General features: G+C 59.5%; 1 protein-coding gene across 1 annotated transcript in view; it reads right to left on the reverse strand.

The window, feature by feature from the left end:
• WTIP (WT1 interacting protein) overlaps positions 1-11,074 on the reverse strand; it is a 26,453-nt gene extending 15,379 nt beyond the window's left edge. The window contains exons 1-2 of the mRNA XM_072781894.1: positions 10,387-11,074; positions 4,598-4,699 (exon numbers count right to left, since the gene is read on the reverse strand). Coding sequence (XP_072637995.1) covers positions 4,598-4,699; positions 10,387-11,059 — 775 coding nt within the window. The 5' untranslated portion in view covers positions 11,060-11,074. The remainder of the gene's footprint in view (positions 1-4,597; positions 4,700-10,386) is intronic.
• Positions 11,075-11,656: the final 582 nt, after the last annotated feature.

Here is an 11,656-nt window from a genome sequence, read left to right on the forward strand (position 1 = left end):
CTGACCTCCACAATCAAAAATTACAAAACCATGTGATGAAACAGAGTGTCATGGGTGCCTGGGTGGCTCAGCGGTTGAGCACCTGCCTTCGGCCCAGGGCATGATCCTGGGGTCCCAGGATCAAGTCCTGCCTCAGGCTCCCCACAGGGAGCCTGCTTCTCCCTCTCTCTGCTTGTGTCTCTGCCTCTGTGTGTCTCTCATGAATAAACAAAAGCTTTAAAGAATAATAAATAAAATAAAATAAAATAAAATAAAATAAAATCTCATTAATATACCACACCACCCCCACTCGAATGGTGGAAGACTGACGATGCTACCTGCTGGTGGGAAAGAGGAAAAACTGGAATTCTAATACATTGCCAGTGGGATAATACATTGTTTTGTCTACTGTGGTAAACCGCTTAGCAGCATATATTAAAGTGACACAAATGTTACTCCAGGACCCAGAAACTCCATTGCTAGGAAAAAAAAGTATAGGAGTGCCTGGCTGGCTTAGTACAGCATGTGAGTTTTGATCTCAGGGATAGGAGTTCGAGCCGCATGTTGAGTGTAGAAATTACTTAAAAAGAAAATCTTCTGGGACGCCTGGGTGGCTCAGCGGTTGAGCATCTGCCTTTGGCTCAGGACGTGATCCTGGAGTTCTGGGATCGAGTCCCACATGGGGCTCCCCGTAGGAAGCCTGCTTCTCCCTCTGCCTGTGTCTCTGCCCCGCCCCCCCGTGTCTCTCATGAGTAAATAAATAAAATCCTAAAAAAAAAAAAAGCAAGACACTATCAAAAATGTTGAGGCAAATTTTGAAAAAAGGACCAAAGGAAAAATAAATAAATATTTTTTTTAAAAAAAAGGACCAAAGAGAACTTCTAGAAATAAAAGAAATCCAATTAATGCAATGAAAAACTCAATGAAAGAGTTCAGTAGGAGGTTGAACGCAGCTGAAAGGTTTGGTGCCTGCCTTTGGCCCAGGGCACGATCCTGGAGTCCCACATCGGGCTCCCTGCATGGAGCCTGCTTCTCCCTCTGCCTGTGTCTCTGCCTCTCTCTCTCTCTCTCTCTCTCTCTCTGTCTATCATAAATAAATAAATAAATAAATAAATAAATAAATAAATAAATAAATAAATCTTTAAAGAGAAAAAACGCAGCTGAAGACAAAAATAAGTGATCTGGATTCTAGTTTCTGTAAGACAGATCTGAGGAAATTAAACAGAATTGGAGACAGAGAAATGGATAATATGAGAGGAAGAGATTAAGAGACCCAATAGAATAAGAAAGTCTACTACTCCGAATTTGAATTCTAGAAGTAAATAATAGAATGGGAGAGAAGCAATTTTTGAAAATAAAATAGCTAAGATTTTTCCCTAAATTGATAAAAGACCTGAAACTTTAGGGACGCCTGGGTGACTCGGTCACTTAAGCATCTGCCTTGGGCTCAGGTCATGATCCCTGGGTCCTGGATGGAGTCTCGCTTGTGCTCTTTCTTTCTCATTCTCTCTCAAATAAATAAATAAAATCTCTCTCAAAGAAAAAAAAAAAAAAGAGCCGCACACTCTACCGACTGAGCTAGCCAGGCATCTATATATACATTAATGAGTTTTTTAATGTGAATCCGGCCTAGTCGTCTTCAAATAAACTCAACTTGGACATAATGTATTATCTTGATTATACACTGGTGAATTCGGTTCTGGAGAAAAAAAGGGGAATAAAATAACTAGTACACACACACAAAAAATTCCCAGAACCAAGGGGGCAAATCTCCAGTCTCGCAGGGCTCTGTGTGTGCCCAGGACAACCGCAGTGGTAAAAAGCCTACACCACACATAAATAAAACACACAAGCTGTATCGTCCAACTTCAAGAGCACGGCTGCCGTTGTATCGAGGTCAGTGACACCACCTGGAACTGGGCAGCACACGGCCTTGCCCAGAGGCCACTGTAGCCAGGACTTGTGCAACGTGACAGTCCTCCCAAGAGCTCCCCAAAGGAAAACCCGGAGCACGCACACACAAACGTGAATCAGAAGGGCATCAGAACGTAGCAGCAACAGTGGCCGCTGGAAGGTAAAACTACGACCTCAGAATGCTGAGTGAGGGACGCCTGGCTGGCTGAGGCCTTGGGGAGTAGGACTCTTGATCACAGTCAGGGTAGTAAGTTCAAGCCCCAAGTCAGATGTAGAGATTCCTTAAAAATAAAATCTTTAAAACACACACACACAAACACACACACACTCAGTGGCTCAGTCTGTTAAGCAGCTGCCTCTGGCTCAGGTCATGATCCCAGGGTCCTGGGATCAAGCCCCGAGTCTGGGCTCCCTGCTCAGCGGGGAGCCTGCTTCTCCCTCTCCTTCTGTTCCTCCCCACACCCTCATCCCCACTCCTGTTCCTGCGCCCTCTTGTGCTCTTTCTCACTCACTCTCTCAAATAAATAAATAAAATCTTAAAAAAAAAAAGATTAAAAAAAATGCGGAGTGAAAAATGTTTCAAATTTAGGAATCTATTCCAAACTACGATGTATGAGCATAGAATAAAGGCATTTTAGAGCAGAATTCAGAACACTGACCTCCCACGTGCCCTTTCTTAGGTAACGGGAGCAAAATCTCGTAGGCAATGCTTCACAGCTTTGATTCTTTCTTTCTCCTCCACGTTGTTCAGTAGCCAGCCTTACCTCACACAGCCTGGTTCCTTCAAGGGAAGCCTGAATCCACTCCCCTTATCCCTCGATGGGCTTGATTAGTATAAAGATAACTCCTCCTCCCTTATTACGGTATTACTCAGAGACGCAGGCAAGTCGGTCAATCAATCATCACACTCCCCACCGCCAAAAAGACTGGCTCAGGAATGGATGTGTGAGATGCTCTGGCCAATGACATACAAAGAGATATTTGCTAGGTGCTTTCTGGAAAAGAAATTTCCAAAAATGTGACCGGAACAGATGTCCCCTCTTCCTCCAGACCAGCGGGGCACCAATGGAAGTCTCAAGCTGCCTCAGACATTTCACCACCCTAAAAAAAGCTGCCCCAAGGCAAAAGCCAAACCCAAGAGAAACCGAGCCAAGCTTCTCATAGGGCCTGAGCCACTAGATCAATCACAACCTGAAGCCAGCCCTTATCTCTGGGTTCCCAGTTCAGGGAGCCAAAAAATATTCTGAGTTTAAGCCTCCTCAGCAGCATCTCTGTTCTCCCCAGCTAAAAGCTTCCAGGAAAGAGTGGATTCAATGCAGGGAGGATACAACAGGGCAAAGCAATGAATGGGCACTCCACAGGGGTCCAGAGGGCCTCCCAGTGGAAATTCAGTAGGATGCCTTATATAATGGGGCCTGGGGAAGGAGGTGGAGGGACAAAGATAGGATGAAACAAGCCAATACAAGGGAAAGAAAAGGTTAAAAAAGGAAAAAAAAAAAAAAGGAAACGTAAAAAACTACAGAATGTGATCACAGTATAATTTTTGGCTCTGCCGTGAATTTTTAAATACTCAAAGTAACATAAACCTGGCTTATTGACTTAATCACAACTTATTTATTTAATTTAATTTTTTTAAAGATTTTATTTATTTGTTCATGAGAGACCCAGAGAGAGAGAGAGGCAGAGACAGGCAGAGGGAGAAGCAGGCTCCTCGCATGGAGCCTGACACAGGACTCGATCCCAGGATCCCGGGATCATGACTGAGCTGAAGGCAGATGCTCAACCACTGAGCCACCCAGGCGTCCCTTGACCACAACTTATGATGGAATTACACTCAGAAAACTGGAAGGAAGAGAAGTGGGCAGTGTAAGAACCTGTTCCTCATCTGTCAAAGCAAAAATAAGTCTGAAAATGGCACATCCCCACCCGCACTCTCTGAATAAAGAAATAAATAAAATCTTTTTTAAAAAAGAAAAAGAGACAGCAGTGTATGATTGTTACAGATGCAGGGATGTGTACTAGATTCTAGAAACTGCTAAAAAAAAAAAAAAAAAGTACCAAGCAGTTGCCTCTGGGGAATGGGACCAGAAATGGAAAGAGGAGTGGTTTCTGCTATGGCAAAAACAGCTTCTCAGGACACTCTGACTTAACACTGTGCGTGTACTACACTCCTGTAACATAAAATATTAAAGTGCTTAGTATCAATAAATGAAAGATATTTGCTTCGGGGCAAAGCTTGAAGAAAAGGGGGTGGAATCAAGAGTGAAGATTTATTAGGTTGGTTGGATAATAGCTACTTTTTTCTTTTTAGAATTTCGTCTAGGTTAAATTATAACATTTTAGTTGATACTTGGGAGAAAAACAATAAGTAAACTGCAGGGAAAAGAAATAGCAGCCCCACGCCCAGGCAGGAAGCACAGTTCTAGCACCACGCACCCCACCCAGGCAGCCAGGAGACATGGGGCCCCAAGGCCAAGGGCCCGAGGGGCAGCCTTTCCCTCTGGCGGCACAGGGCTCCCCTCCTGGTTCCACACCTCCCTCCCCAGGGCCCAGCGGATCTCCCCGGGGGCCTGGACCTCCCAAGCAGGCCAGGCCCAGAAGGAGAGGGGCCACAACTCAGCCTCCTCCACACTCCACCTGGGCCAGAGCTGGTGGCAGGTGCTGGGCACTTAGGTGTCAGAGGGCCGAGGAAGAGGTCACCTACCACAGGAGTCACAGGTGAAGCAATCCGTGTGATAGAGGCTCCCCATGGCCTGGCAGGCCTGCCTCGCTCCATAGATGCCAAGCCCGCACTTGATGCAAATGCCTACGGGAGAGAAGCAGGAGAGGTCAGCCCCCGACCTAAGGCTGCCTCACCTGGGGCCAATGAGCTTCCCAAGGCCTCCATCGCTCAGGTACTAACAGCTAACAGCTAACGTGGGAACCACGAGGGTGTCCTGGGTTTGTGTCTGCTGCTCTTTGAGATTCAAAGAAGTAAGCAGAGTCCCCAGCACCGCCCTTGGCATCAAAATACCAACGACACGCAGGACGCCTGGGTGGCTCAGTCGGCTCAGCATCTGACTCTTGGTTGTGATCTCAGGGTGGGGAGATCGAGCCCCACGTCGGGCTCCCTGCTCAGCTCAGAGCCTGCTTGAGCGTCTCTCCCTCCCTCTGCCCCTTCCCCTGCTCACATGCACCCTCAAACACACGCTCTCTCCCAATAAATAAATAAGTAATCTTTAAAAATAGTAAGGACATTTTTAATAAAGATTTTATTTATTTATTTGAGGGGCAGGAGAGCCCGAGCAGGGGGAGAGGGAGAGACCGACTCTCCTCTGAGCAGGGAGCCCGATGCCAGGCTCGATCCCAGGACCCTGGAATCATGACCTGAGCCGAAGACAGACATTTAACTGACTGAGTCACCCAGGGGGCCCCACGAGTGACACGTTTATACTTGAGAGTCATTCTGAGCCCCTTCACCAGTGACCAGAGTCTTGGATTGATAGAAAATCCTTCCTGCTGTCTATGAGCCAGAAAGAAGGGACACCTGGGTGGCTCCGTGGGTGAGCATCTGCCTTCAGCCCAGGGTGTGATCCTGGAGACCCAGGATTGAGTCCCACATCAGCACAGCGACACTGCTGGCCTGTCACATGTCCCACGGTTTAGGGGCTGGAGATCCGGCCACGCACCAGGGAAGTCCCCGGGCTCGAGGAGCCTCTATGCCGGGGAGGGGGGTCACGGGGGACGGGTGACCACAGGTAAGCGGTATCTCCAGTGGAGACAAGCGCTGTGGGGGGACGTAAGGCTGATGAAGTATATATCTGAGCGTGTGAGCTTTCAATAGGATGACGGAGAAGGCCCCAGTGCCAGGGTGACATTTGAGCTAAGGTCTGGACGAAATTGGGGAGGAAGGTGCCACCTGGGATTACTGGGTGGGATGAGGGACGCGCCTCTAGCAGCACAGGCCGGGGTGCCCAGCAGTCAGGGGTGCGTGGTAAGGAAAAAGGTGACCAGCAATGGCAGGACGAAGCCAGGCACTGGTCCCGGGGGACTCCTGGGACCCAGAACGGGGCGCCCAGCCTGAAGTCCGAAGTTCCCTTCAGCGCCCGGGGTGTCCCATCCCTCCCAGAGCCGGGAGACGGGCTCCCCGGGCCTTCTAGACCCTAATCTCCCGGGTGCTCCAGGACGCGCTGCCCTCACGCTCTCCCTCCGGTCTCCCCCAGAGCTCTGGGGTGGTGACATCAGCCACGGTTGCGCCTGTCCCCGTCCCGCCGCCCGGGGTGGCCGCGTCCCGACCGCGGACCTCCCGGCCCGATGCTGCTGGGGGCCGCCGGCTCCTCCTCTGCGGCGTCGGGGGCCTGGCGCACCCCGGCCCCAGCTCTACTGGGGGCTCCCGGGCCTGGCCTCCCCGGGCCGGAACGTAAGGGAGGCTGACGGCCCAGGGGGGACCCAGGGGGCCCAGGGGGCCGGAGAACAGAGCCGCCGGGGTCCCCGCCACGCCCGGCTGCTGGGGGAACGCAGGCCCAGAACCGCTAACGGGTCAGGATTTTCAAAAGAAGCTGGAAACCGAGATCCGTCCGTGAAAGGTCACCCCGGGACCTCAACTGCTGACTTGGAGGTTTGGAAAACGCAGGAGAGGACACAGCAGGCCCGTGGGGCTCCACACGCGGCTCCACGCCCCCCGCCCCCGCGCCCCACCTGCTCTCGCCCCCGGGCCCGCTCGGGGTGTCCAGGGTGCGCGGGTCCCTCCGACTCTCTCTTTTTTTTTTTTTTTTTTCCCTCCGACTCTCAATCGCAGCTCCTCTGTTCTCCCGTTTTGGCTCCATTCCCTCCTCTCGGGCCCCCCTCCCCGGGCCTGACGCAAGTCCCCAATTCTCCTCCCAAAGGCCACGTCCAGGGTGTCCTGCAGCCTGGCCCCCAACAGCCCACCGCTTCTCCTTCTAAAGTGAAAATGACCCAGGCCCTGCCCCTAGCTCTTGTCCCCGGGCTCTGGGAGCCCCGCCGGGCGCTTCCTACGTTACCAGAGGCCACTCTGAAGAGCGAGAGTCCCCAGGCCGTGGAAGCAGCGCAGGAGGCTGTGACTTTGTATGACTAGTGTTTGCTCCGGTTTGGGTTTTTTCTAAATATGCGCTTGCATCACTTTCATAAAAAGACACCGAAGGGACGCTGGGGTGGCTCAGCGGTTGAGCACCTGCCTTCAGCCTGGGGCATGATCCGGGGGTCCCGGGATCGAGTCCCGCATCGGGCTCCCCGCAGGGAGCCTGCTTCTCCCTCTGCCTCTGTCTCTCCCTCTTTCTCTCTGTGTGTCTCATGAATAAGAAAAAAAAAAAGGACACCAAAGGAGGAGAACCAAGTGCACAGTCTCCACAAAACTCAGGGAGCGCAGCATTTTGAAGAGGGTGGACTCTACCAATGGGATGGTGAGACCAGGCCTGGCAAACGCCGGCGGGGCCAGGGCGTCACCAGGGTCCTATGCAAGAGCTGGCTCGGTCCCGTGAGGGGGGACAGAGAGCTGAGCCTGAAGGGGGGCAGGTGAGCAAGGCAGTGCCAACCAGGTGTGGCGATGGGAGGAGGTGAGCACGCCAGCGAGACGTGGTGGCCACGCAGGGGTGGGTTTGCTTCTTTCTCCCCTTTTTCTTTTAATGAAAGACCCTTGATATACTTACAACCAAAGAAAAAGACCAATGGAAAGAGGAGAGCCGAAGATGGAGGAGGTGGGGTTGGAGGCGGAATGACCCTGGTCCTCAGATCTGGACGCGGACTTGACACCCTGAGGGTACCAGGCCGCCTGCATGTGCCGACCTCAAGTTTTGCAGCAAAGCACAAGGCAAGTGCAGGAGCCAGAAGGGCACGAAGATGACTGAGGGAATAAAAGTGGGATCCAACCAAGGCTTAGGGCCACGCGACGGGTGGTGCCCAGATCACAGAGGTTCAAGACCAGCACCCCGCCAGCCGGTGTAGCAGCAAAAAAGGGTGCTGGGGCACTGACTGGGGGTCGGGGTTCTGCAGAGCAGAGGTCATTTGAGGAAACTGAGGCACCAGGGAGACCAGGTGGCCGTCTCAGCGAAGCAAAAACAGAGTGTGGCCCTGGGAGGCCGTGGTGGCTCCAGAGGAGGGAGGGAGGGAGGTGGCCCAAGTTAAAAAGATTCTGGAAAAAGAAAAAAAAAAAAAAAAAAGGTTCTGGAAGCTTGAGGCTGTTGGCTGGCTAAGGGCCGCGGAACTCTGTGAGGAGAGACGGGAAAGTTCTAAAGATGTAAATGAATGGAGAGAAGGCCCAGGAGGTCAGTGAGCGTCAGGGCCCCGGAGAAGGGGGGACGGCAGGAGAGGAAGAAACACCCTGCGGGGGTGGACTCCCGCACACGGCTTGAGCTCACGCTACCTGCACGCTTCCTTTTGCAGAACTTTGCGTTCTTCAAGGTGGAGTGTGTGAAAGAGCCACCTTTTAGAGCTCCAGAAGGCCAAGTATCAGCACTAAGTCATCAGCAATTCAAGCCGATAGTTGCCCGAGTTTTTCGAAATTAGGAAAATGTTCCCTAGATCTGGCTTCCCTTGGGGAAAAAAACAAAATCAAAAAAAGATCTAGCATCACTCGCCTCCCACCCCTCGGGGCCCTTTAGAGAGGATGACCACCGGCCTCTGAGGTCTCGGGCCACCCGCCCTCCACCGTCCCACCACCTGCTTGGGTCCGGCCACCTCGCTTCACACAAAGATGCCATCAGCAGCTGCAGAGGCCCTGCAGCACCCACCCCGCCCGGGGCCCTGCAGGGGGGGACAGGAGACCAGAGCACCGGAGTCATTCTCTCCAGAAGACCCCCCCCTCCCCCGGGTGCACCTGCCCTGCATGAGAGGCGACAGCTCCCTCGCCCATCTCTGTGCCCCCAAGGCCACCTGACAGCAGCCACAAGACCTACCAAACTGCAGATTCTCACCCTAACGCCCCACCCCCCCGGAGGGCCTGAAACCCTTCCTGGCGCCCCCTCCCAAAGGCCACCCACCCGTGGCCCAGTCACTCCCTTGAACACCTGGGCCCTCCCAGGCGGCCACCCTGGGAGCCAGGGGTGCAGCGCAGGGCTCCCCGCCTCCCCGGCTCACACTCTTCCTCCGCCTGGACTGCCCCCCAGGCCTGGCCTGGCCCCTACACACCCTCCTGTGTCGAGATCCAGCTCGGGGCGGTCCTGAGCTGCCCGCGGGAGCGAACGCACGAAGCACACGGATGGGGCGCGGAGTTCCCTGGGCGTGAGAACCCCCCCACCCCCCACCCCCGGCCAGGTGCCTCGTCTTCCTGCTTCCCTCTCAGCGACGCAGGGAGGGTCCTACGAGGTCTCCAAGGAACTAGGGATCGCGGGCCAGGGTCAGCCTGGGGGAGGCGGGCCAGGGTCAGCCTGGGGGATGGGGGCCAGGGTCGGCCTGGGGGAGGCGGGCCAGGGTCAGCTTGGGGGATGGGGGCCAGGGTCAGCCTGGGGGATGGGGGCCAGGGTCGGCCTGGGGGATGGGGGCCAGGGTCGGCCTGGGGGAGGCGGGCCAGGGTCAGCCTGGGGGAGGCGGGCCAGGGTCAGCCTGGGGGAGGCGGGCCAGGGTCAGCCTGGGGGAGGCGGGCCAGGGTCAGCCTGGGGGATGGGGGCCAGGGTCAGCCTGGGGGATGGGGGCCAGGGTCGGCCTGCGGAGGCGGGCCAGGGTCGGCCTGGGGGAGGCGGGCCAGGGTCGGCCTGGGGGAGGCGGGCCAGGGTCGGCCTGGGGGAGGCGGGCCAGGGTCGGCCTGGGGGAGGCGGGCCAGGGTCGGCCTGGGGGAGGCGGGCCAGGGTCGGCCTGGGGGATGCGGGCCAGGGTCGGCCTGGGGGATGCGGGCCAGGGTCGGCCTGGGGGAGGCGGGCCAGGGTCGGCCTGGGGGATGCGGGCCAGGGTCGGCCTGGGGAGGCGGGCCAGGGTCAGCCTGGGGGATGGGGGCCAGGGTCAGCCTGGGGGATGGGGGCCAGGGTCGGCCTGCGGAGGCGGGCCAGGGTCGGCCTGGGGGAGGCGGGCCAGGGTCGGCCTGGGGGAGGCGGGCCAGGGTCGGCCTGGGGGAGGCGGGCCAGGGTCGGCCTGGGGGAGGCGGGCCAGGGTCGGCCTGGGGGATGCGGGCCAGGGTCGGCCTGGGGAGGCGGGCCAGGGTCGGCCTGGGGGAGGCGGGCCAGGGTCGGCCTGGGGGAGGCGGGCCAGGGTCGGCCTGGGGGATGCGGGCCAGGGTCAGCCTGGGGATGCGGGCCAGGGTCAGCCTGGGGATGCGGGCCAGGGTCCCCAACCCGGCTGGGGCTGGCGGGGTGCAGGCCGAGCAGAGGCCCGCGCTGAGGGCTACGGAGGCACGATCCGTTCCCGGCCACGACCTACCCCGGGAACGGCGGGCGCCGCCGCGGCCCCCCCCCCGCCCCCGGGCCTTCCTCCCCGGCCTCCGCGGGTCCCCCCGGGCCTGCCCCCCCGGTCCGCGGGTCCCCCTCCCCGGCCTCCCCCCGCCCCGACGGCGCGCCGCCCGCCGCTCACCGAAGTAGTCCCGCGCCGTGCGCGCCTCCAGCGCCCGCTCCAGCTCGCGGGTCAGCGCCTCCAGCCTCCGCTCGGCCGCGCTCGGGCCGCCGTCCCGGGCCGCGGGCAGCTGCAGCGCGGGCAGCGGGAAGGCGGCGGGCGGCGCGGGCTCCGGGGAGCGGGCGGGCGCGGGCCCGGCGCCGGGCGGGAGCAGGTCGGCGTAGGCGCCGGCCGAGCCGCGGGAGCCGAGGCTGGACACGCTGGAGCGCGCGCTGCCCCCCGACGGCGGCCCGGGGCCGGGGCCGGGGCCGGGGCCGGGGCCGGGGCCGGGGCCGGGGCGCGGGTCCGGGCGGCCGCAGCGCGGGCTGCCGTGGCGCTGGTCGAAGCCCAGGCTGATGCCGCTGGAGCGCGCGCTGCCGCCGTCGGAGGCCGCCAGGCTGGCCCTCGGGCTGCTCGCGGGCTGCGCCGGGAGCTCGGCGGCTGCCGTGCGCCGCGGGCCTCGCTCGGGGCCGCCGCCGCCCTTCCCCCTGCGGCCCGGCTTGGGCGCCGCCTCGTCCCCCGGCCCCGGCCCCGGCCCCGGCCCCGGCCCCCACCGCCCCCGGCCCGGGGAGGCGCCGCCGGGCTCGGGCTCCCGCAGGGCCAGCCCGGCCAGGAGCAGGGCCGCCTGGTCCGCGGCCGCCCGGGAGCGCTGCATGGCCCGGCCCGCGGCCCCGGCGCGTCACCTCCGCCTCCGCTTCCCGCCGCCGCTCCGGCCGCGCCGCCGCATCGTCCGCCCCGAGCCCGGAGCCCGCCCCGGGAGCCCTGGGCGCGGGGCGGGGCGGGGCGCGCGCGGGCCGGGGTCGCTCCGGGGGCCGCGGGCTCCGCGGGGAGGCGCGCGCGGCGGCGGCGGCGGCGGCGGGAGGCGCGCTGCGAGCCCGGGCCGCGCCCTCCCCGGCGGCCGCGGGGCGGAGGGACTCCTTTGTGGGGGAGGAATGCGAGGAAGGACACGGCGCTGCGGCCTGTGGAATGCGGGGGGAGTGGCGGCGGCGGCGGCGGCGGCGGCGGCGGGCGGGCTCCGGGCTCCGGGCTCCGGGCTCCGGGCTGCGCGCTGCGGCCACCGACGGCCCCTCCGCCTCGCCGGCGCCGGCCGCCCCCGGACCCCGGAGGACCCCGGGCCCTCGACGGACCCCTGGCGGCGCAGCGGCCCCGGGCGGGGGGTGGGGGCGGGGGGTGGGGGTGGGAGGGGGGCTGGAGGCCGGGCCCGTGGGGGCCGCTGTGCGCAGGGTCCCCACCGCCACCCCACCCTCACTTC

The sequence above is a fragment of the Canis lupus genome, chromosome 1, assembly GCF_048164855.1.
Source record: "Canis lupus baileyi chromosome 1, mCanLup2.hap1, whole genome shotgun sequence".
NCBI classification, from domain to species: Eukaryota; Metazoa; Chordata; class Mammalia; order Carnivora; family Canidae; genus Canis; species Canis lupus.